The following is a 20,786-nucleotide window of genomic DNA, read 5'->3' as shown; positions in this document are numbered from 1 at the left end:
TGACTTTGCCCATCTCAGATGAAGTGAAAAGCAACCATCACTATTGTATGTATTGACTGCATGTTGCATTTGTTCTTCATAATTACCTACTTTATTAAACAGTTCTACATACGTGACTAAATAGAATTAACTGATTGCAAATACATTCAGACGTTTCTGTTAGTTATACTTTAATTGTAAAAATATTAATTCCATGCTCATATTAGAAACTGCTTGTTTTGCAGCTGTGCCTCTCTTACGCATCGTTCTTCACAGGCAGCATTCCCAGTCTGGTCAGGTCTCTGATTGAGCTGAGAACCACCTCTATGACCATCATTGTAATCCTCTCAGGCTTCTCTGGTGGGGGTACAGTGGTGCTCACTGGGGCAGCAGAAACGTTTTGGTGTTTGATAGATCCAGAGGCCACAAAGGCTGATTGCTGTGCTGCTGCTGCTGACTGAGACTTGGAGGCTGTTTGGGCAGGTCTTGAGGCTGGCGTGGCAGCAGACAACTGTTGGATGCTACATGGAGATCTGGAGGCCACTGAAGCAGTTTGCTGTGCAGCTGCGGACTGAGGCCTGGAGGCTGTTTGGGCAGGTCTTGAGGCTGGCGTGGCAGCAGAGAGCTGTTGGTTGCTACATGGAGATCTGGAGGCCACAGAGGCAGATTGCTGTGCTGCTGACTGAGGCTTGGGGGCTGTTTGGGCAGGTCTTGAGGCAGCCGTGACAGCAGAGAGCTGTTGGTTGCTACATGGAGATCTGGAGGCCACTGAAGCAGTTTGCTGTGCAGCTGCGGACTGAGGCCTGGAGGCTGTTTGGGCAGGTCTTGAGGCTGGCGTGGCAGCAGACGACTGTTGGTTGCTACATGGAGATCTGGAGGCCACAGAGGTAGATTGCTGTGCTGCTGCTGGCTTGGGGGCTGTTTGGGCAGGTCTTGAGGCTGGTGTAGTAGCAGGGGCCTGCTGGTTGCTACACAGAGATCTGGAGGCCACAGAGGCAGACTTCTGTGCTGCTGCTGACTGAGGCCTGGATGCTGTTTGGGCAGGTCTTGAGGCTGGTGTAGTAGCAGGGGCCTGTTGGTTGCTACTTGAAGGTTTGGAGGCCGACCCAGTAGCCTCTCGAGAAGCTGCTCCAGACGGAGACGTCAGTGCAGGTGCTGATACAAGTGAGGCTTTGCCTGGTAAACAGAACGGCTTGCTCCTTTTGCCAGGCTTCAAGTAATCTTTAAACTTGTTGTGGTAAGCTGTGTTGGCAGCCTGCATTGCCAAGTTGTGCGTGAGCAGGTAGACTGGTTTGGTGAAGCCTACCTTCCACAGCTTAGCGTCATTGGTCAGGTCATTTTTACAGGTGTGCATCAGGTGGTCCAGCATGATGATAGTGACGTGACCGGTGAGACGTGTTATCAGGAGCTTGTATTGGTCTAGGGTCCACTCCTCCATCTTCTTGGGGAGACACTGTTGTTCTCCCTGCCCTTTGTTTTCGGGCATGAGGAAAATGGAGGAGAAATCTTTGCTGATCTCGTCTTTGGTGATCAGCTCGATGAACATCACCTCCACCATGTCAAACACTTTTTTCAGCATCTCCTCAGCCAACTGCTGGTCAAAGGCCTTCACCTTCTCAACAATCTTGGGTGCAGAGGGGAGATGCTTCTGTACAATTTCTGATGTCTGCAGAAGAGACAAGGCATGATTGGATTGTGATAGTTGTTGGTATGTTTTCGTGAACAATCAATGGACCTATATTTTGTATCCACTATAGGGCATAGGGTAGATGGGTAATAGCCTGAAAAATGACTATGAAAACCCTACCGTAGGTTCCATCATTATCTTCAGCCCTTTTCTAATCATCTCCCTCAGTGCAGTGTTCTTGAGTTCTCTTTCCTGCTCTTCATCTGTGTCCTCCTGTGCATAAGACATTCAAAGGATTACAAGTCACTAGTCTGCAATTTGGATAGACCTGCTAGAAACTATTAAAATTCTCCCATATGCCTCAGAAAATCTGACAGCTGTTTTAAAGGAGAATTCCGGTGTGATATTGACCTAAAGTGTGCTGAAACATGATACCGAGTGTGAACGTATGTCTCATAGCCCATCTCGGCTTGTCCCCTGCACTCCAAAATCTGGCGCTAGTTAGCCGATGCTACCAACAGCTTTTTCAATGGTGGTGCTTCGCATCGGCTAGCCATGCAAATAAATCACTGTTTTACACCATTTACGAGGCTCAATGTATCTCCACACTTCATTGGTAGACTTCCAAGGGCCCTGACATTTAAAACGAGACATTGAGAACTTTGAAAAAGCACTGGTAGTTTACTTACAAGACGATTTATACAGACAGTATCTTCATGAAGTTTAGCGTTTGCAGCCATCTTGAATTTAGTCACGATAAGTCGAGCGACGAGTTAGAATGAACAGGTATGATAAAGGATCAGATTCCAAAAATAATTCCGTGGAAATGCATGGATTCCAGTTGCTGCTACTGGAAGAAACTGGAATCCATGCATTTCCACGGAATTATTTTTGGTGATTGGTACAGACACTCTTTATGATATATCTCATCATTTGAGAAGGGGTGCCCAACATTTCTGGTTCATTTAGGTCATTTTTTAAGGGAAAATCCAAGATGGCCGCCTAAAACGACCCAAGGATAATAAAACATTACATAGTTGGGCATCATGGTTTATTCTGCTACCTTATTATTTTACATTTGATAGATATAGAGATGGTTAACAAATAATATGTGCCATCCTCATCTGAGAAGTTATTTATGTATGCATAACATAAATATCACTTAATCATTTTCAAAACACAGTTTATGGCTAAAATGTCCACATGAGCAGAGATCAAGCCCTAAATAGGGACACAACTCATTGACCAAATGTTATGCCAGTGTTAGCGTTAGCATTAGCCAATGTAGAACCACTAGCTGGGTTCCAATTATCAAGCTAAATCTAGGCAAACAAAGGCATCCCTAGGCTAATTGTGTCCCCATGATCACCTGGGGTGCGTATTTGTGAATCTGTGGGGCTTCCTGGGGGGTACTGTACCGTTATTTCAGGAATAACATTAGAAGCTACGAAATTTTGATTTGTACTACAGCATGGGTTCCCAAACTCCATCAATGTGGGCCTCCCCTCTGAAAACAATGACACCTCTGCAATACAATTCCAGCTGTTACTTGTCAACCAAAGGCCATCTTAGTGCCAAAAGTTAACCAAATCGAACTTAGCATGGGCAATAACAGAGGAGGAAATGTGGGGTGAGCATGCAATCAAACTGATGCTTCACTTTAGCCAGAACTGTTCCTCTCTTTCATGAAAAAGCTGCCAGCTTTGCTATGGTCAGACATGGCATGAATGTTGTAAAACAATTGACAGAGCACCTAAATTCCGGCCATTGACCATTTGACCAACCATGGCATTTGACCAACCACTATATACATTTACAAAAATGGTTCAGTGGAGTGATCCAGAGATCCAGTTATACTGATACTGTTATGGAGAGATGTTTGTGATGCTTGGTGGGTTACACATAGCTCTATGGAACACAATCGGATAACTTTTAGATGGAAGTAGTTGAACAACTGCACTATGTGATAATGGGGTGGCTACCTCTGGAACAGCAGACTCCTTCTAAAGGGTGGGTAAAGGATGCCTTCATTGCTATGACAGCAAATCCTTTTCAACTGCTTAGCCAGGAATCAAACATGTTTGCATGCTGGAGAAGTACATTTGTGTTCTTTACGATAAAAAAACGGATCATGAAAGTCAATGATCTCAGGAAGGACTTGTTTTCTCAAATATGTCTCTCAATGGAAAATATTCCTCCCACACAGGCTGCACTGATACAGCATTCAAATAGAGCAGTGTACCAAGCTAGCATTTGGTCCAAAGGTCTGCAGGCTACCCAGTCAGTGCCTTCTCCTGAAAAATATGGATGGACCAAATTAGATGATTTTTGGACACCTTTATGGACACTTTTACCAGAGGCAGCCAAAGTATGTAGAGAACCTCTTAAATGTGGCAGCAAAGGGGAGCCTCTCTGCTCTCGAAAGTGCCGATGCCAGGATGCTGAGTTGCCTTGCACAGTATTATGCCAATGTGCCAGAGCATGTGAACAGATGCAAATATGCAGTATGTAGAGTAGGACTAATGTAATCTATTGTGGTGTTTTACTGTGTCTTAAGAAGTTGTAGGGGACATGTGTGCTTAATTGTATGTTTTTTATGAGGTCTGCCTGAGGTGCTTGTCTGTGTTTATAGTATCCTTGAGACAATAGGTGGATATAGCCATAGTGTAGCCGTATTGTCTGCTTAAAACAGAGACATATCTATGACACTTATACCTAATTTCATGATTTTAGGAGGTTGTTTAGGTGGCCTTTGAAATAGCTGCCAATTGTGTGGATAGGCAGTGCAGCCTTTTTTCAATTTCTTTAAAAATTCACTTCCCGTTTCAGATTTCTTGGAGTAATCTTCCAGGATAACGTAGGATCACCCAAGGGACATATATCAAATTTCAAGCTTTTAGGAGGTTGTTTAAGTGCCCTCTGAATCAGCTGTCAATTATATGGGTGGCCATTTTGAATTTCTACAAAATCTCACTTCCTGTTTGAGATATGTTTGATCACTAGCCTAGAAATCTAGACGCACCCTAGCGGCGGCAAATTAATTTGCTCAGCCTGTACGTCTAGTATCAAACCATAGGGATTTCTATTGGCTAACACCGTGGATGTTATTCAATCACAGCTCTATTTTGTTATAGAGTCTTTAAGGCGGGCTTAACAGGATAAGCGACAGTCCCCGGCGACAGTGAACAACAAGGAAGGTGGCTATGGCGAACTAAGAGCGGTTGTTTGAATCGGCGTTGGCGTCAACTTTGGAGAAGTTGGACTTGTGCTTTTCTTTGAAAGTTGAGCAACACAATGCACTTAAGTCATTCCTTTCGAAAAAGGTATTTGCCGTTTTACCGACCGGATACGGATATGGTCGTAGCGCTGGCCTATTGCATGCCTAGGCAGTTTGAAAGACAATTCTCTGCCCGCCCCTTGGATTAAGCGAGGTGAATGGTTCGATGCCAGACTATACATTTCAATGATATAGGATGGCCCGCCAGGCTATTTGATCACCCCTTCTATGATGTCTTAGGGTCACCCAAGGAACATATCTACCAAATTGTATGCTTCTATCCACCACGTAACGATTTTTCACATAATCTCCCCTACTAATACCTTCACACTCGGTATCATGTTTCAACACACTTTAGGTCAATATCACACCGGAATTCTCCTTTAAGTTGTTAAAGGTCTTAGTCTATGTTTATGAAGTTTCATTTATGACACACTTTTATTAAACATGTATAATGACCTACCTCTAATAACTGTGTAATAGCGGTTAATTGTTCATAAGATAGGCCTACATCAGGCACGGGGACAGTCGCGGAGGTTTTGCTGAGAGGGAGGGTAGCACAGTTGTAATAAGGACTTAACGAATAACGGTAACTTTAAATGATCGGATCCTGTTAAGTATTCGTACCTGGTGTTCCCTGTTGCCTCCGCAGTCTCCTCGGCTTGTGTCCTCTTTCCATGTTTTGTCTTTTTATAACATTAACAGATGGTTACCGTAAAAACAAGTTAAGCTAGTATGGCAGCTGCCTTAGCACTAATGATACGTGATAAACAATCACAACGCACGCTTCCGTTACCCTACACATTTCTCCAGTTTCAATGATACATAACACATATTAATCAGTAAAATGTCACAGAAGCAAACATTATCTCATAATTACCCTCTGTGGTTATCATGCGCTATACAAATAAAACTGACTTGACTTGACTTACCTTTCTTCCTCTTTTCGCCATTTTCTTCGTTACTAACTTCGTTGCTACGGATATGTCTAACTTTCCACACATTCCACGCGCATAGAGCAGAATGCATTTCATCCAGTGTTGAAGACATAGACTATATATTTGAAGATCAAGGAAATCAAATCTTTCTCAGCACTGTTGAATTGAATTGAGTGTTGATGTTTGCAATATTAGAATTAGATTATTAGACTATTACTATTATCAGATTACTATAATTAGCAATACAATTTGTTCATTAAACTTAATTTGCACAAACTTCCCAATTCTCTTATAAAAAAATAACTGCCTTTTTTATATTTTTTTTTATTTGAAATGAATTCAAGTATGAATCAGCAGGTGAATTACAAGGAACACCCTTAAATAACATTTCTTTATTAGTCAGGGGAGAATGGACAGGACATGTCTCAATTTTATTTTATGAAATGTCAGAATCTTGTACTTTTACAGACTCTTTCCAACGTGTGTGAACATGTGTCTTTTGAGACGTGTGGAGGTGGAGAAGCACTTCTTGCACTCCCCACAGCTGTACGGCCGCTCGCCCGTGTGAGTCCGCAGGTGCATGGTGAGGTCTGAGGAGCAGCGGAACTTGCGCTCGCACAGCGTGCAGGGGTAAGGGCGCTCTCCCGTGTGTATGCGCCGGTGCAGGAGCAGCTCCCCAGACGTGAGGAAGGTCTTCCCACACTCAAGGCACGGGTGCGGCCTCTCTCCTGTGTGCATGAGGTTGTGACGCACCAGCGATGTGGATTTGGCGAACACCTTCCCACAGTGGGCGCAGGAGAAGGGCCTCTCCCCTGTGTGGGTGTTTAGGTGCTCGGCCTGTGCCCGCTTGGTCTTGAAGCTCTTGGGGCACTGCGGGCACGGGTAGGGCCTCTCGTCCGTGTGGCTGCGCCGGTGGCGCGACAGCTCGCCATGTGTCAGGAAGCTCTTGCCGCACGCGCCGCATGGGAATGGCCTCTCGCCCGAGTGGACGCGCAGGTGCCGCGTCAGCCCCGCCAGCTGCGTGAAGCTCTTGTCGCAATACGAGCACGGGAAGGGCCGAGTGCCGTTGTGCGTGAGCTGGTGGCGGCTGAGAATCTGCGGCTGGGAGAAGGCCTTGCCGCACACTGGACAGGCGTACGGCCGCTCGCGGCTGTGGATCTGCTGGTGCTTCTTCAGCAGCCACCAGTGGGTGAAGCACTTGGCGCACTCCTCGCACGGGAACGGCCTCTCGCCCGTGTGCTTCATCTGGTGCCTCCGCAGGTCCGACGGTCGGCCGTAGGACTTCTCGCACTGCGCGCACTTGTACTGTCGCTTGACCACGTGCGTCTGCCGGTGCTGCAGCCTCTCCAGGATCGTGTCGAAACTCGCGCCGCACTTCTGGCATTTGTACTTGCCCCTGGCGTCGCCGATTTGCCCCGCCGTATCCAGCTCTTGGGGTTCCAGCAGTTCGCCAGAGCTCATGCCACACGGCGTCCGCTCGTAGTGCAGCTTGAGCAGGCCGAACTGCGTGAAGCCCTTGGTGCACTGCGGGCACACGTATGGCCGCTCTCCGGTGTGAATGCGCTGATGCCGCGTCAAGTCCCAGGAGTTCTTGAAGCCCTTGCTGCACTCCTTGCAGATGTAGGGCCGCTCGCCGGTATGAATGCGCTGGTGGCGCGTCACATCCGACGAGCGCGTGAAGCTTTTGCCGCACTGGGGGCACGGGTGTACTCCCGAGGGAGCCACTTCTGTTACAGCGTGGATGGGAAACGGCTGGGGGAACTCGACCCGTTGGAAGGTCTTCCTTGATGAGGTTTCCTCAGCAGCTTTCTGCAGCTTGGTATACTCCTCGGGGTGACTTTTCTCAATGTGCTGAAGTAGGTAGGACTCCTGCATGTGAAAGAAGGGGCACTGCGAGCAGGCAAAGACCTGAGAAGACATCTCCACAGTGTGACCTTAAGAGATGTGAAGAAAAAGAGGAAATGAGTAGTGAGTAACTGAGAAGGATGATCCGCATAATTACAGACAACTCTTGATTTTACTTACATAGGTTTTAATTAGCAGAAACTCATTAAGCATTGCACATATTTGCATATAATATTAACTCTAAAGCATGCTCTAAAGTCAGATTTAAAAATATTTCCTTACATTCCCAAGGTGGCCTTCAATGTTATTCACCATGTTATTCCAGGTAGCGTAATACAGTGCATCGCCAACTCTTTGGCTGATACCAGCACTAGCACAACATGAACTAGGCATGTCTGTAGTACTAGTCCTGTAGTCTGAAGCTCTGGGGAATATAAAAACTTACTTGCAAACTCAATGTGTTAGGTTTACCTTGTGCCCCAACATTCTCAAGGCTTTGGTGATGCTGGAGGAGAGTTCTCAAGTCCTCTGGCTGAGCGAGAGACTCCACACATTCGTCCAACACAGAGGGGGCTGAGCTAAGCCAAGACACTGTCTGAAACAGCACAACAGAAACGCACACAAATCAATACCTTGCAGACCTTGCACAGGGACATAACTTACGAAAACTCCTGTGAAATCTATTACCTGTCCAAGATCAGGCACCGGTAGCAGTTTTTCTAATCTGGAGAGGAACTCCCACACCAGAAGCTGCAAGTCTGTGTCGTATTTATTGCCGTATTCCACTGGAAACACCTCCTGCACAACAGGTAACAGTCAAATAAATTGTCTGATCAAACATACATAGTGAACACACTCACATTCTGACCAAAAGCTCTTTACAGTAGCTTAGCTCAAGTGGATAACACACTAGGTGTATCCAAAGGTATTAATGGGCTATATTTAAAGATCCACCTTGTAGTGAGTATGCTTTACATTTATCATTACTTACATACTCACATACAATCAGACAATAATGCCCAAAAGATTAAAAAAAAATGTTTTTGTTTTAGGCTCTAGAAATAGGCTCTTCCATGTATTATTAGGTTCATTCGATTTTATATTTGAAACAAAATAGGAAAAGGGTGGGTTAACTACCTGAAAGAAGTGATCCTTCTCAGCAGGGTCTTTCAGCAAGGTATGTACCAGCTCCAGGAAGATGGTCTCTTCTGCATCCACCTGAGCGTCTCCACTCTACAAAGTTGCACTCCAAACATCAGCACAAACCTTTGCACAAGTATTTATATGTCATGTAAGAGCTATCCTGTAAAAACACGTCATTAAAAACAAACTCACCCCTGTATGTCCCGGAGGTCTAATGCGATCTAACAGAGGCTGGATTGACTCTGAATTGGCAGCGGTATCACAACGGCACATTTCAAGGATCAACTGAGAGTATAGTGGACAAGAAGAAAAAAAGGTACATAGGCCTAATGTTAGTCGGTGACCATGAAAATTGTAAAATGTCTTATACGCTAAACTCTAACTAGTACAGCCTAAATAACACTGTAGTTCATTCAACTCACCCTGGTCCGTAGATTAAGTAGCAATTGGGCCCTCTGTTTGCAGGTGAGAAGATCAGGGACTGTCTCTGTCACCAAACTGACAAATTCCTCCAGTTTTCCATAATCCATGATGTCTCTCCTTTGTGCCACCTGCCACATGGCAGCTGAGACTAGCCGCAGTGGTGGGATCAGGAGACGCAGTGAAGACAGAGGGAGAAATATATCTGTAAATAGAAACACACAGGTCTCAATCCTCCTCATATTATCTCAGTCCCTGTGAGATAAGATATTAGAGAACAGTTAAGAGTAACAGCTTTGGAGTTCAGTGAGCTTGACAGATGTCTTCAGACTCTTCACAATCCTCATATATTTTAACTAATAAAATCAAGAGTGAATTGTATCGTGTGCTGCTCCAAAACAACCCTAGAATAACATCTCATTTAATTACCCACTCTGACAACTTCAGGTCATCAGGTGTGTAACGTTGTGGGCTCAACGTTGTTCAAAATGTGTTTTGCAAGCTAACTAACTTGCAGCCTGTTGTTGTAAAGTTGTTTATTACCAGGTCTTCTACCAAAACATTGGGAGGACGATCTCACGTGTAATCAATCATGTCCAGTCAGCAAGAAGATGCAACACCTTAAGATGACCTTACATTACTTTGCGTTGAATAATGTGTCTCCCACCTTCCATGTATAATGTTGCATAATGCTAATGATAACCAATGATGATAACCAACCAACCTACGACACGCTAGCTGTGCTGTGCTGTGTGCATGCAGTTTCTAATTACACCTACCTGCCGAATCTTCGATGCATGTTTCCATTACAGTGGAAATATGAGCATTCATGTGCAATGACAGTGTCTTCTGTAGTTTTTTTGCACAGATTGGAAGGAGAGTCCTTTACAGTTTTTGCTATCTTGAAATTGATTTCCTGCGCATTCTGACCATTTCGTGATTTCTGGGGACGTTTCGAATGATGTCATGACGTAGTTTTCAATACATTAGAGGGACTTGTAGTCTTTAATGTTTCAGAATTCCTTGTAAGAGTTAAATAACAAGGTTGTCGCCGGTCGACATAAATTCATCTCAAATATCTTTTAAAATAAATATGTTTTACATAATTTCAGAACATTCCAGATGTCCGATAACAATACTTTGACTGATAGCGTTACGTTTTCTGAACTACTACTCCCAGGATTCACCTTGAAGGGCAACAATCCTTGGCAGTAGCAGTAACCAAGCGTACTTGAGCTAGTTAGGTTGAGTTGATGCGTTTATTCCAAGGATTTTGTTTTGTTTTTAGCCCCTTGCTATTGCCGACCCGCAATTATGGACCAGCAACTCTCATCTGAGAATGATGATTCAGGTGTTTGATTCTTCCTTTTCACTGTAATGCTTGTCTAGTGAGCCTGATTCTCAGCCGTAACTCATGAGACTGCTATCAAGCTGCTAGCTAACGCTGCATTGAATAGTGTTTTCAACAACAATTCCAAGTTATTTATTTCTTGTGCATTCTCAATGGTTATTAAAAGTGCATGTCACAAGTCCGACACAATGCTTGTAGGACAAACTGTCAGTTCAAAACATAAACATGTGCAGGTAACGCAAACTTCCCATACTTGAAGCGGATCAATGCTGCGCAGATTGCTAGCATTGTTGTTGGGGTGTTGCCTGTCTATGGGTGTTGCTTGTTGTACAGTTAAAGATGAAGGCAGCTCCTTTTTCATTGTATTACTACACTTGCAGCACTGAAATTACACCCGATTTTGTGTGAAATAAGGAGAGCTGAATTAGTTAAGTATTGGGATTCTGCGCGACAGATCCTCAACGCGTGTAGTAGCCCTATCAATTATGTCTATGAATGTGTCTGCAATGACAGGGTCATGATTAAGCTATTTTAAACTTTGTTGTGTACTGTAATGAAAACAGCACAGTTTTTCTTTATCTTTCTGTTTTTCTCTTCAAAGCTGTCTCCCTCCCTCTGTCCTCTCTACGGCTCCTGGTTCCACCATTGAGGCTGATGACTGCGTTCATGTGGCAAGTGGTGCAGCAGAAAAAAATCATGCACTATGACAAGCTTGATGAATTTGTTACTGTGGTAACAGAGTTGGCTCCAGAGCTGCTTGGTCACAGAGAAAAGATCCAACTTCTTCTGGGACTGCGTGCCAGGGTGAGCAAGTATTATTCTCCTCAGTGTGTCTATGTTTATGTGCTGTTTGATGTTGTCGGTCATTTTATGTTTGCATGTATTTGTATGCTTGTGTTTTAGCTTCTTTTAGAGTTATGTCGTAGCCCAGTAGATGGACCAACAGTCCAGCACTACTTGGACCGAATGAAAATATGCTGCCTCCCTGCTGAACTGTCATTGGTATGTGGAGCGAATGTCTATTCCCTGTGAATAAGCACATGATATTGTGTATTGTATCTCGCAGCATGTTGTGTAGGCTTGGATGTTGATTGGCCTGTTAATGGGCCTTTACAGACCCCAGGTACAACATGCAGTACATTTGCGACAGCCACAATTGTGCATTGTTGTTGAACTTGGCATGCCGTGTAATGTGAAATAGGCTTGGTGGCTGATTGGCCACTGTAGGAAATCCCCCGCCTATAGCACAAGGAATATAACACCTTTCCTGTGGTTCTCTAAAATATTGTTTAGTAGCTGTAACGTTATAGTGTGCTAACCTCGACAACCCAACAGTATTCTAACAGTATTCTATTCTAAAGGATTTCATCCCATTTCAATAGTACAACATTGTATGGTGGGCAATTTTGATATTGTGGTGGGCCGCCACAAATTAATCAATGTATGGGAAACACTGTTCTAATAATAACTATATATGTATGATCTGAAATTCCGCTTTTGTCTTAGGTGAAAGATTCAGACATCGAGGCATCTATGGCAAATTTTGAGAACCTCATTTATGCCTTATTGAAAGATCCTGTTGAGAAAGCATATTTCTTCCAGGTTAGATTATTTCAATTTGAGTTATTAATTAATGTTTGCAGAAAAAGTTGGATATAGAATGTATTTTTAAGAATTTTAAAGTGATCTCCATATTAGGAGGTATATCCAGTGGAATATGGACCCAGATATGACACTGCAGTTAAGGAACTGATGCGGGAATTACTTTCAAGACTTGAGCAATTGATGTCTTTACCAGACATGGAACAGGTACATGGCATTGTAATATATTCATTGTTGTTTCATAATTGTTGTTGCTTCATAATTGAAACATAAGTGGATCTAGATCTACTGAATGTATTGTGGATGGAATGAAAACATATTTTTCCTTTACAGGTCGTGTCCTGGCTCACTGCTGTTCCTGCTTTTTTTGAGAAATGTGTGCAGCTTGGGACAAAGGACTTGAAGTTCCTGCTGCAGCACTGTCCAAGTCGCAAACATTTGAACCCTGGTTAGTTGATGATGCACACCACTGCACCTTCACATGTCTTAGTGTAACAGAGGTTGTAATTCGTCCGCCGCTCACGGCCCTCGAACCCGCCACCTCAACACACACCGACATGGGTGTCGAACGCTCTAACCACTTAAGGTTAGGGGTGTGAGGATTTACACGGCTAGCATGCTAGCTCAGTTCGCCTCCGTTACACTAGCATGGCTTTAATGACTTATAATTCACTTTCCCCCTTTTTTTTCTGGTTTCTCAGCTCCGTCCACTTCGTCCAAGGGGGACAGCATCCTGAGTTCTCTGGCCACCCCTCCCCCTTCCATCAAGGTTGTGGTGGCCACAGAGCCTGTGACCTATCACATCGCTTCAGACTCGACCTGCGTGGGCATCCTGAGCACCGGCTCTCTGACGGATGTCGTGACCGAGACCATCATCGTCACCGAGTACTCTGAGGTGGAGCTCAGGACGACCGAGGAGGGCGACGCTGTGACCATGGAAGAGGACCCGGCCAATGTCGTTCCGCTGGTCAACGAGGAGATCGAGGTGAAGATGCAGAGCGATGGTCCAGTGGAGGCGACGACTGTGCTTGTGGAGCCGGACCATGTGAGCGAGGAGATGGTGACTGTGCTGGAAGAGTCATCGCATTTAGCTGAGTCAGTGAATAGCCAAGTCAAGGATAACGTTGTGACTGTTTCAAACGATGCAGCGCATTCACAATCGGTGGATGGTAGCAAAGTAGTGGACTCGCTGCAGAATGTGTCCGTACAGTGGGAATCCATTCCAGGTGCAGTGGTCCTTGAAGGGTCCGTTCCTACACAGAGCATAGGCACTTGTAGCGTGATGGATATCGATATCAAAGACAATGCACCTTGCAGTGAAGGAACTAGTGATCTTGCTGTGGAGAATGTGGCAACCTCAAGCAAGGATGGGGAGGAGAACAACGAAGGCAACATCCCCCTTATCAAATGCAGTCAGCAAGATGGCAAAACAGCACCTACAGTGAAACATTCACCCGAAAGTGAAACCCTCCCATCACTGAAGGAGTCTGGTGTGGTCGAGGAACTCTCGGCAGACGTCTCAACTCCTGAGGTCCCCGAAGTTCCTCAAGCGGTCACTCCACGTCGCGGCCCTGGGAGGCCGAGGAAGAGCGAGCAGAAGAAGACTGCGGTCAGCACTCCGAGACGAAGGGGTAGACCGCCCGTTTTAAAGAAGGAAGAGGATGGCATTGCAGTGGTCGCCCCTCAGTCCTCTGAGGAAGAGTAAGAGTTGGGAGTGGAGGGCCTGTGTTTGGAAAACATGTCTGTATTGGTCTTTTCATCTGTATCTGATGCTCATTTATATTCTTTTAGGAGCGGCAAAGAAGTCTTGAATGCGCCTTCAGAGTCTGACAGAAGAGAAGACAGGAGAGGTGTGGAACATGGTCATGTGATATATTCATAATGTCTAAGCTCACAGACTGGAATACTCAGATTACATATCTCGTATTGCCTACAGGTGTACTGGACATACATGTGACCACAGACTGTAAAATGATCCAGATGTTGTATTCCTATTTATAGTAATTGTGCTTATGTTAACACTGACTGCTGAGAGTAGTTTTTCTCTGTCCTGAGGATCTATTTATATCATAAATATGATGATGTAAAGGTTATCTGCCCTTTCTGGGGTTTCACTGTTGTTAATGCTTAATGAAACTTTTGTATCTTTTTCTACAAAGGGGAGGGGCAGCTACAGGACAACAATCAGAATTCTCATCCGGACCAGCTGAGCAAGGCCACGGAGTCCAAACAGAATGGCGCAGATGTTCCCAAGCCCTTTGCCGGCCCTTACCGAACGCGAAGGTCCTCATCCTCCTCCACCTCCTCCTCAGTCGTATCCTCGAAGGACCCAGTGGTCAAAAGCCCTCGCTACCGCTACACGTGCGACACCTGCGGCAAGACCTTCACCCGCTCGTCGGACGTGCGCCGACACCAGCTGATCCACACGGGCGAGCGGCCCTTCCGCTGCTCCCACTGCGAGAAGACCTTCCAGCACGCCTGGGACCTCACCAAGCACCAGCGCAAGACGCACGGCGAGTGCATCTTCCGCTGCCAGGCGTGCGCCACCGACTTCCCCAACCTGCGCTCGCTGGCGGCCCACCACAAGAAGAGCCACGAGGGGCCCATGCCGCACACGTGCTCCATCTGCGGCGAGAGCTTCGCGTCGGCGCCGCCGCTCGTCGAGCACCGCAAGACGCACGGCGACAAGCTCCAGTACAAGTGTCCGCAGTGCGGCGAGGGCTTCGACACGCTCCTGGAGCGCTCCAAGCACCGGCAGAGCCACGTGGGCAAGCGGCAGTTCAAGTGCCCGCAGTGTGACAAGACGTACACGCGGCGGGCCGACGTCAAGCGGCACCAGCTCACGCACACGGGCGAGCGGCCGCACCAGTGTGCCCAGTGCGGCCGCTGCTTCGGCCTCAACTCGGCGCTCAAGAAGCACCAGGCGGTCCACACCGGCGAGAGGCCGCACAAGTGCGAGCACTGCCCCAAGCGCTTCACACTGCTGTCCATCCTGGAGCGCCACCAGCGCATGCACACGGGGGAGCGTCCTTTCCTCTGCTCTCAGTGCGGCAAGCGCTTCCTGTCGCTCGGCGAGCTCTCCAAGCACTACAAGTCCCACACGGACGAGCGGCCGTTCCCGTGTACGCTGTGCAGCAAGCGGCTGAAGTCTGCTGGCGCCCATGAGCACATGTTGGCGACAGCGGCGATGGCGGTCGTATTCGATGCTTGGTACTCGCGCAAGCGCTCACAAGCCGTTCGCGCTGACCCGACACCACCTCATGCACACGGGCGAGAGGCCCTTCGCGTTTCAAGATTCGGCGACAAGACCTTCCTGACGGGCGTCGAGGTGGCGCCAGACGAAGCGCAGCACACGGGCGAAGCGCCCGCGACGCCTCGCACCGAGTGCCCCATGAAGTTCCGCAGCTCGTCTGAGCTGGCGCGCCACAAACGGAGCCACACCGGAGAGCGGCCGCACGCCTGCACCATCTGCTCCAGAGTGTTCACCAGCGTCACCAAATTGAACAAACACACACTGACACATGCGAGGGACAAAGCCATTACGTGTGTGAGCTTGCCTGACAATCCAGAGGGACTGCATCAGACCGCCAGCATAGTGGGAGAGCACAGGGTTGTCCTAACCTTAACAACAACCCAGAATACAGTTGATATATGACAGTGCCATCACTGTATGTGAATATTCTTTTTTCTATTTAGCACTGCGCACACTGTACTGATGTGAAATGTTTTTGTTAAAATGCTGCTGTAAAAGTTGTTATATTTTTGCAGAATAGGTATTGATGCATTCAGAGAGGGCTCTAACAAGGTTTCTTATGTACCTCAAAACTCATAATAATGAACTGTTATTTTATATTTTCTGTGGCCCTAAACAAACAAATAATTGAATTGCATAAAGTAAAAGCATTAGAAATTATAATGAAAAGCATTATTCTGAAAAATTACTTCTGTAAAGCTTGTGAAGCAGGTGCAGTGTGAAGTTGGATGAATAAATAATTAAATTATGAAATATGTGAATATATAGAGACACTAACCCTTTATTAACATCAACAAGATACAATACACACACTGAACTATCCTTGGGTCAATTTTAAAAATGTTAATAAGACAACACCATAAGTAGAACCCCCCCCTTCTAATTCCACCATGACCGAATGATCGAATGGACTTCTGAATGGTACCTATGGCAACTAAATTCTGAGTATTTCTACCACTTTCACATCTGGAAAGGCTATAAAGCTACACAAAGCACTGCAAATGATTAGGCGAGCAGAGATCAGCCAAAGGTCAGTCATCACAGTAATTGGTAATTATTATGCAAATAATTGAAAGGAAATTTGAATTTCACGGCTATTTCTTGATGAAATAGTCCAAAATGCCTTTCTTGTGTTATTATCACCAAAAGAAACACGGAATTTTAGGCTAATAAACAAACAGCCCGTCTTGATCATCTCGGCAGGAGAAAATATGTTAATTTATGTTATTAACCTTGTGGCAACTTCAAAATCTATTTTAATTAAGCAAAGGTTAATTTGCTGCAAAGCAATAATTGCCTTTTTGTGTTGAAAACTCATCCACGTGCTTTGCTAGAACCAACTTCGGTTGCATAATAATAAAAAAGAGAATTTAAAGCAATAGGCATGTGGTCGTCCTTCGCTGCATGCTATAGGCGCGCCACAGCTGTTGAGGACTGTCTGAGGAAGGTGTGTTAGCAGAGTACACAAAGTACACACCACGTAAACGGCCTATTCTGTTATACTGTGCTATCCGTTCAGACCGACATGTGCCCTGTGCTGTTCTCTCTGGAACCTGTGCCGCCTGCCCGTCTGGTCGTAGCTCCCCCAACCCCAGCTGCACGGCCTTATCAGGCTGGTGGCCAGGTAAAGTCAGGTGAGTAGGCCTATTAGCCCTCAGCAGACACTTTAATTGTTTGTGTCACACACAATTTGTTGATTGTTGTTGTTATTTTACGATTAATTTGGAGTGTTGTGTTCAGATATCACATTTTAGTCTGCTAACTTGATAACAACATTAACATGGGTTCGTGTATTGGGTTAAATTCAGAACCTGATGGTTATTGAAAAACTGCACTATTACAGAACAGCTCACATTTACCAATTAATATAATTTGACCGCACTCTTCTGTTTTAAATCTTTGTATTCCTGACTGTTAACTGTAGTTAGCTGATAGGCCTACTTCCATTAAGCCTGTCAGTGAATACCTCAGCCTGCCTTCACTGTAATAGTAAACCGCTATGCGCACCCTTGTGTTTGTGCACGGTAGGACCATGTCCAAAGGCGGGCACCTGTCAGAGGCCCACGGGCCAGGAGAGGAGAGAGCAGCTGAGGTCCTGTGGCCAGACCCAAGATCTGCCCAGCAGCTCCTCCATCCCCGCTGAGGAGTTCAAACACCTGCTCCAGTCTCTCATGCCCTCTCTCTCCCCAGACCAGTACAACACTCTTATGGCTAAGGTAAGCAAGTAGCCCCAGGGACATGGGGCTCAAAATGGAAGGCTGATAAATGATTTAAGCCAGGATTTTTGGCTTTCATTTGGCAATAGGCTACCTGAGTTGCTTTATTTTGGTTGCAAGACATGTGACTGTCTTGTGAGCCCATATTCCTCTCACATTACCCAGTTTATTCTTTGATGAATGTGTCAGTTCTGGTTTGCTAATGTCTTTATGACATTAGCGGTGTGAGAAAATTCACAGTGAAAGAAATTTATTTGGTGATATTTGCTGAGGATGACACTAGAGAGCAGTAGAGGGTAGCTTCCTAAAAGAGGTTGGCCTCACACTCAGAGTCAAATTGAATTCTCAAATTGAATCGGTGACTATGTATTTGTAATGTCCTGTCAATGTCAAAGTTGTTGAAATTTGCCAATGAAGGGATGCTAAAATTGTGTAATTTCTGGTTCTTGCATTAGACTTTATTTGTCTCATTGCAAACTTGTGCGTCACTGCCACATTCACCTTCCAGGTATGCGGATTTGAGTTTCTGCTGCAATACACGTGTTCATTTCACACATTGCTACACATTGGTGGTGGTTAGTGATGTTACCCTTTCACTGTGAAATGCTTTGGGTGTCTTGAATATATAAATGGAAGTTGTTGTTGTTGTTGTGTGTGCGTGTGCTTCTGTGTATGCGTCTGCCTATGAGTTAAGGGATGGTGGGGGTGGGGACAGTCTCTCTGTCTGCCCATCTGTTTGTCTGTCAATCTGTCTGTCACACAGGAGACTACACTGTAATGCAGTGTCTTCACACCCAACGCACATTCATCCTTCAACAGTTCTGCATCACATACTTCTCTCTCTCTTTCTCTCTCTCTCTCTCTCTTTCTCTCTCTCTCAGCTCCCATCTCTGAGCAGAGTGTATTACATTGTACCTGTGATGTCAAAGACTTGTCATTTTGTACCATGTCTAAAGTATTATGCTGTCCGTAGCCTGCCTAATAAAGTGTGAGTGAGTATATTGCATGTATCTGAGTTCTATATCCTACAGCTGCTCTTGCGGACTGTGTGGTTGTAATTGTCTGGCAGTATCCCTTTGTTCCGTCTGGCTGGCTAGGGATGACAGTTTGACTGGCTGTCGTCTCCTCACCACACACATTTCCTTCTTCTCCCCCTCCCACGGTAGCAGTAGCATCCCACCATTTTAGCTTCGCCTGCGCCTCCATTTAGGGACACTCGGAAGTTGCTGGAAGTTTACTTTGAGGGACTCTGTCGGCGGGGAGAGAGGCAGCCGTTATTCATGTGACGTTTTGATGTGGCTTATTCACGCCGCTTCGTTCCGCCGGAGGGGAGGCGATGCAACCAGCTATTTCTTTTTTATTATTTTTTTATGTTTTGTTTTGTTTTTCATATTTCTCTGCTCTTCCAAAGTAGACAGTGAGAGAGCGGGTGTGAATTCTCTCTCTGTCTCTCTCTCTCTCTCGCTCTTCTCTTTTTCTCTCTCTAGCATGCACACCTTTACTTTTTTTTAAGTTATCAATTATTTAACAGAGAGACGGCTATTTTACATGTAAAAGAACACTTACTCAAATAATGGTGGCGAGAGAGTCTTGGAGCTGACAGAAAGCGAGGCGGAGAGGAGGAGGAGGAGGGGGGGTAGAGATGTGTATCGCTCGCTCTGGCAGCATCAGGTTCTAATATTGCTGTTAATGTCCTGCATTGTCAGCGGGGCTAGATCATTACATGGGCAAGAGGATGGTACCAGTGCCAGTTTAGCACTCTGATGAAGCACACACACACACACACACACACACACACACACACACACACACACACACACACACAGTCTGAAGGGCCCTGGATGTTTGGGGCTAATGGCGAGGCAGACACGCTGAGCAGAGCCGGTGAGAGTTAATATGCTCTCTAGGGGATGGTCGATGACTGCATGACAGGATGTAGGCCACTCCAAAGGAGACAGAGATTTGACTGTGAAACACTAAAGTAGGCACATGTGTGTGTGTGTGTGTGTGTGTGTTTGCATGTATGTGAGAGTGTGTATGTGTCTGTGTGGTCCTGTGTGTGTGTGTGTGTGTGTGTGTTTGCATGTACGTGAGAGTGTGTATGTGTCTGTGTGGTCCTGTGTGTGTGTGTGTGTATGTATGTGTGTGTGTATGTGTCCATGTGATCTATGTGTGTGTGTGTGTGTTTCTGTGTTTGTGTGTGCACACCTGTTTCAAATGGCCACCTGGTTTACTTACAGCAGCTCACTGTGGGGTCAGGCGCACCTGCTTTCCCCGGGGTAACTGGGAGCATCAACAATAGCCCTTTCCCCGGCGCGCGTGCCAAATTAAAACCTGAAGCGAGACTCAGGGAGAGAGCAGGGAGCCGTGCCAGGGAGCTGCGGCACCACCTCGCAGCTTCTCCATATGTCTGCTGTTTTCCCCCCTCCTCTCACACACCTTGAGATAGAGGCCTCCATATGTGTGGCCCACTCACACGGCGAGTTATCATCCTCATCGTCATAGTAACCGGCATCATTATCGCCCCTGCCATCGCGGTTGTTAAGCTAGTTGTCAGCAGAATGGTGGCAGCCTTTGCTGTTGTGTTTTTTTTTTCCCATCACAGTTGCTTTCATCATGATCTGTAAACCCTTCATCAGTAGAACCCATCATCATCATCATCATCATAATCACTAGCATGATCATAAGGGGTTGTCATGACTGTCTCCTCTTAAAAAGAAGCTAAGATGTGTCTGCGTAAACACACACTCAAACACATTGTCATTGCTTGACCGAGCACGGGTCCTGTTCTGTGTTTGCAGGTTATGCGGAGGGAAGGCCAAGTGAGTATGAACTGTCAGGACTTCACCAGGGGCCGTCCCAGCGACTGTCCACTGCAGAGCCAGAAAGGGGCAGCGTGGTCCAGGTGTGTGTGTCCTGTCAACCTCACATCACACCATCGCAATACAATACAATACAATACAATATGGACCCCACTGTGGAATTGTTAATACAGCGCAGTGTGCAATATTTAAGATAGACTCAACAGTGGTAAAGTAGCCAACAATATATGCTGTAAGGTTGTGTGGTGTGACAGTAAAAGTTGTGACAATCTTATCTTATCATCTGTGGTCCACATGGTGATGGTGTTCTAGT

The 20,786-nt window shown here is 45.9% G+C and overlaps 4 protein-coding genes across 6 annotated transcripts in view; 2 read left to right on the top strand and 2 right to left on the bottom strand.

The window, feature by feature from the left end:
- Window positions 1-149: 149 nt before the first annotated feature.
- Window positions 150-5,884, bottom strand: LOC125310470 (flocculation protein FLO11-like). Its single transcript, XM_048267931.1, has 5 exons — window positions 5,816-5,884; window positions 5,511-5,569; window positions 5,347-5,425; window positions 1,787-1,879; window positions 150-1,645 (listed from the first exon to the last, which is right to left on the bottom strand). The coding sequence occupies exons 1-5, from the start codon at window positions 5,834-5,836 to the stop codon at window positions 236-238; spliced, it is 1,662 nt and encodes a 553-aa protein (XP_048123888.1). The 5' UTR covers window positions 5,837-5,884; the 3' UTR covers window positions 150-235.
- A 266-nt stretch (window positions 5,885-6,150) lies between these two features.
- On the bottom strand, window positions 6,151-10,169 carry LOC125310464 (zinc finger protein ZFP2-like). The gene is made up of 7 exons (XM_048267922.1): window positions 10,009-10,169; window positions 9,232-9,434; window positions 9,002-9,094; window positions 8,804-8,899; window positions 8,354-8,464; window positions 8,138-8,261; window positions 6,151-7,755 (listed from the first exon to the last, which is right to left on the bottom strand). Exons 1-7 carry the CDS (start codon window positions 10,058-10,060, stop codon window positions 6,284-6,286), a joined length of 2,151 nt encoding a protein of 716 aa, XP_048123879.1. The 5' UTR covers window positions 10,061-10,169; the 3' UTR covers window positions 6,151-6,283.
- Window positions 10,170-10,433: 264 nt separating this feature from the next.
- Window positions 10,434-15,837, top strand: LOC125310321 (neurotrophin receptor-interacting factor 1-like). The gene is made up of 9 exons (XM_048267621.1): window positions 10,434-10,580; window positions 11,182-11,384; window positions 11,484-11,582; window positions 12,087-12,182; window positions 12,279-12,389; window positions 12,516-12,630; window positions 12,884-13,883; window positions 13,974-14,032; window positions 14,342-15,837. The coding sequence occupies exons 1-9, from the start codon at window positions 10,544-10,546 to the stop codon at window positions 15,835-15,837; spliced, it is 3,216 nt and encodes a 1,071-aa protein (XP_048123578.1). The 5' UTR covers window positions 10,434-10,543.
- A 542-nt stretch (window positions 15,838-16,379) lies between these two features.
- Window positions 16,380-20,786, top strand: part of LOC125310455 (EF-hand calcium-binding domain-containing protein 6-like) — a 33,633-nt gene continuing 29,226 nt past the window's right edge. For all 3 annotated transcript variants that reach the window (XM_048267904.1, XM_048267903.1, XM_048267902.1), the window contains exons 1-4: window positions 16,380-16,465; window positions 16,955-17,069; window positions 17,464-17,651; window positions 20,453-20,556. In XM_048267904.1, the coding sequence (XP_048123861.1) occupies window positions 16,961-17,069; window positions 17,464-17,651; window positions 20,453-20,556 (401 nt within the window). In that variant the 5' untranslated portion in view covers window positions 16,380-16,465; window positions 16,955-16,960. The remainder of the gene's footprint in view (window positions 16,466-16,954; window positions 17,070-17,463; window positions 17,652-20,452; window positions 20,557-20,786) is intronic.

Source organism: Alosa alosa, chromosome 17 (genome assembly GCF_017589495.1).
Source record: "Alosa alosa isolate M-15738 ecotype Scorff River chromosome 17, AALO_Geno_1.1, whole genome shotgun sequence".
NCBI classification, from domain to species: Eukaryota; Metazoa; Chordata; class Actinopteri; order Clupeiformes; family Clupeidae; genus Alosa; species Alosa alosa.
This window is presented reverse-complemented; position numbering and strand designations above follow the sequence as displayed.

Excerpts from the sequence above, each read along its gene's own strand:
- LOC125310321 (XM_048267621.1), top strand. The coding sequence starts at position 10,544 with ATGGACCAGCAACTCTCATCTGAGAATGATGATTCAG. Across the intron at positions 12,631-12,883 it reads TCGCAAACATTTGAACCCTG|CTCCGTCCACTTCGTCCAAG; the intron begins GTTAGTTGATGA and ends CTGGTTTCTCAG. Across the intron at positions 13,884-13,973 it reads CCTCAGTCCTCTGAGGAAGA|GAGCGGCAAAGAAGTCTTGA; the intron begins GTAAGAGTTGGG and ends ATATTCTTTTAG.
- LOC125310464 (XM_048267922.1), bottom strand. The coding sequence starts at position 10,060 with ATGAATGCTCATATTTCCACTGTAATGGAAACATGCATCGAAGATTCG. Across the intron at positions 8,900-9,001 it reads GACCTCCGGGACATACAGGG|AGTGGAGACGCTCAGGTGGA; the intron begins GTGAGTTTGTTT and ends GCAACTTTGTAG. Across the intron at positions 7,756-8,137 it reads TGAGAATGTTGGGGCACAAG|GTCACACTGTGGAGATGTCT; the intron begins GTAAACCTAACA and ends ACATCTCTTAAG.
- LOC125310470 (XM_048267931.1), bottom strand. The coding sequence starts at position 5,836 with ATGGCGAAAAGAGGAAGAAAG. Across the intron at positions 1,880-5,346 it reads CTATTACACAGTTATTAGAG|GAGGACACAGATGAAGAGCA; the intron begins GTAGGTCATTAT and ends TCTTATGCACAG. Across the intron at positions 1,646-1,786 it reads AGATAATGATGGAACCTACG|ACATCAGAAATTGTACAGAA; the intron begins GTAGGGTTTTCA and ends TCTCTTCTGCAG.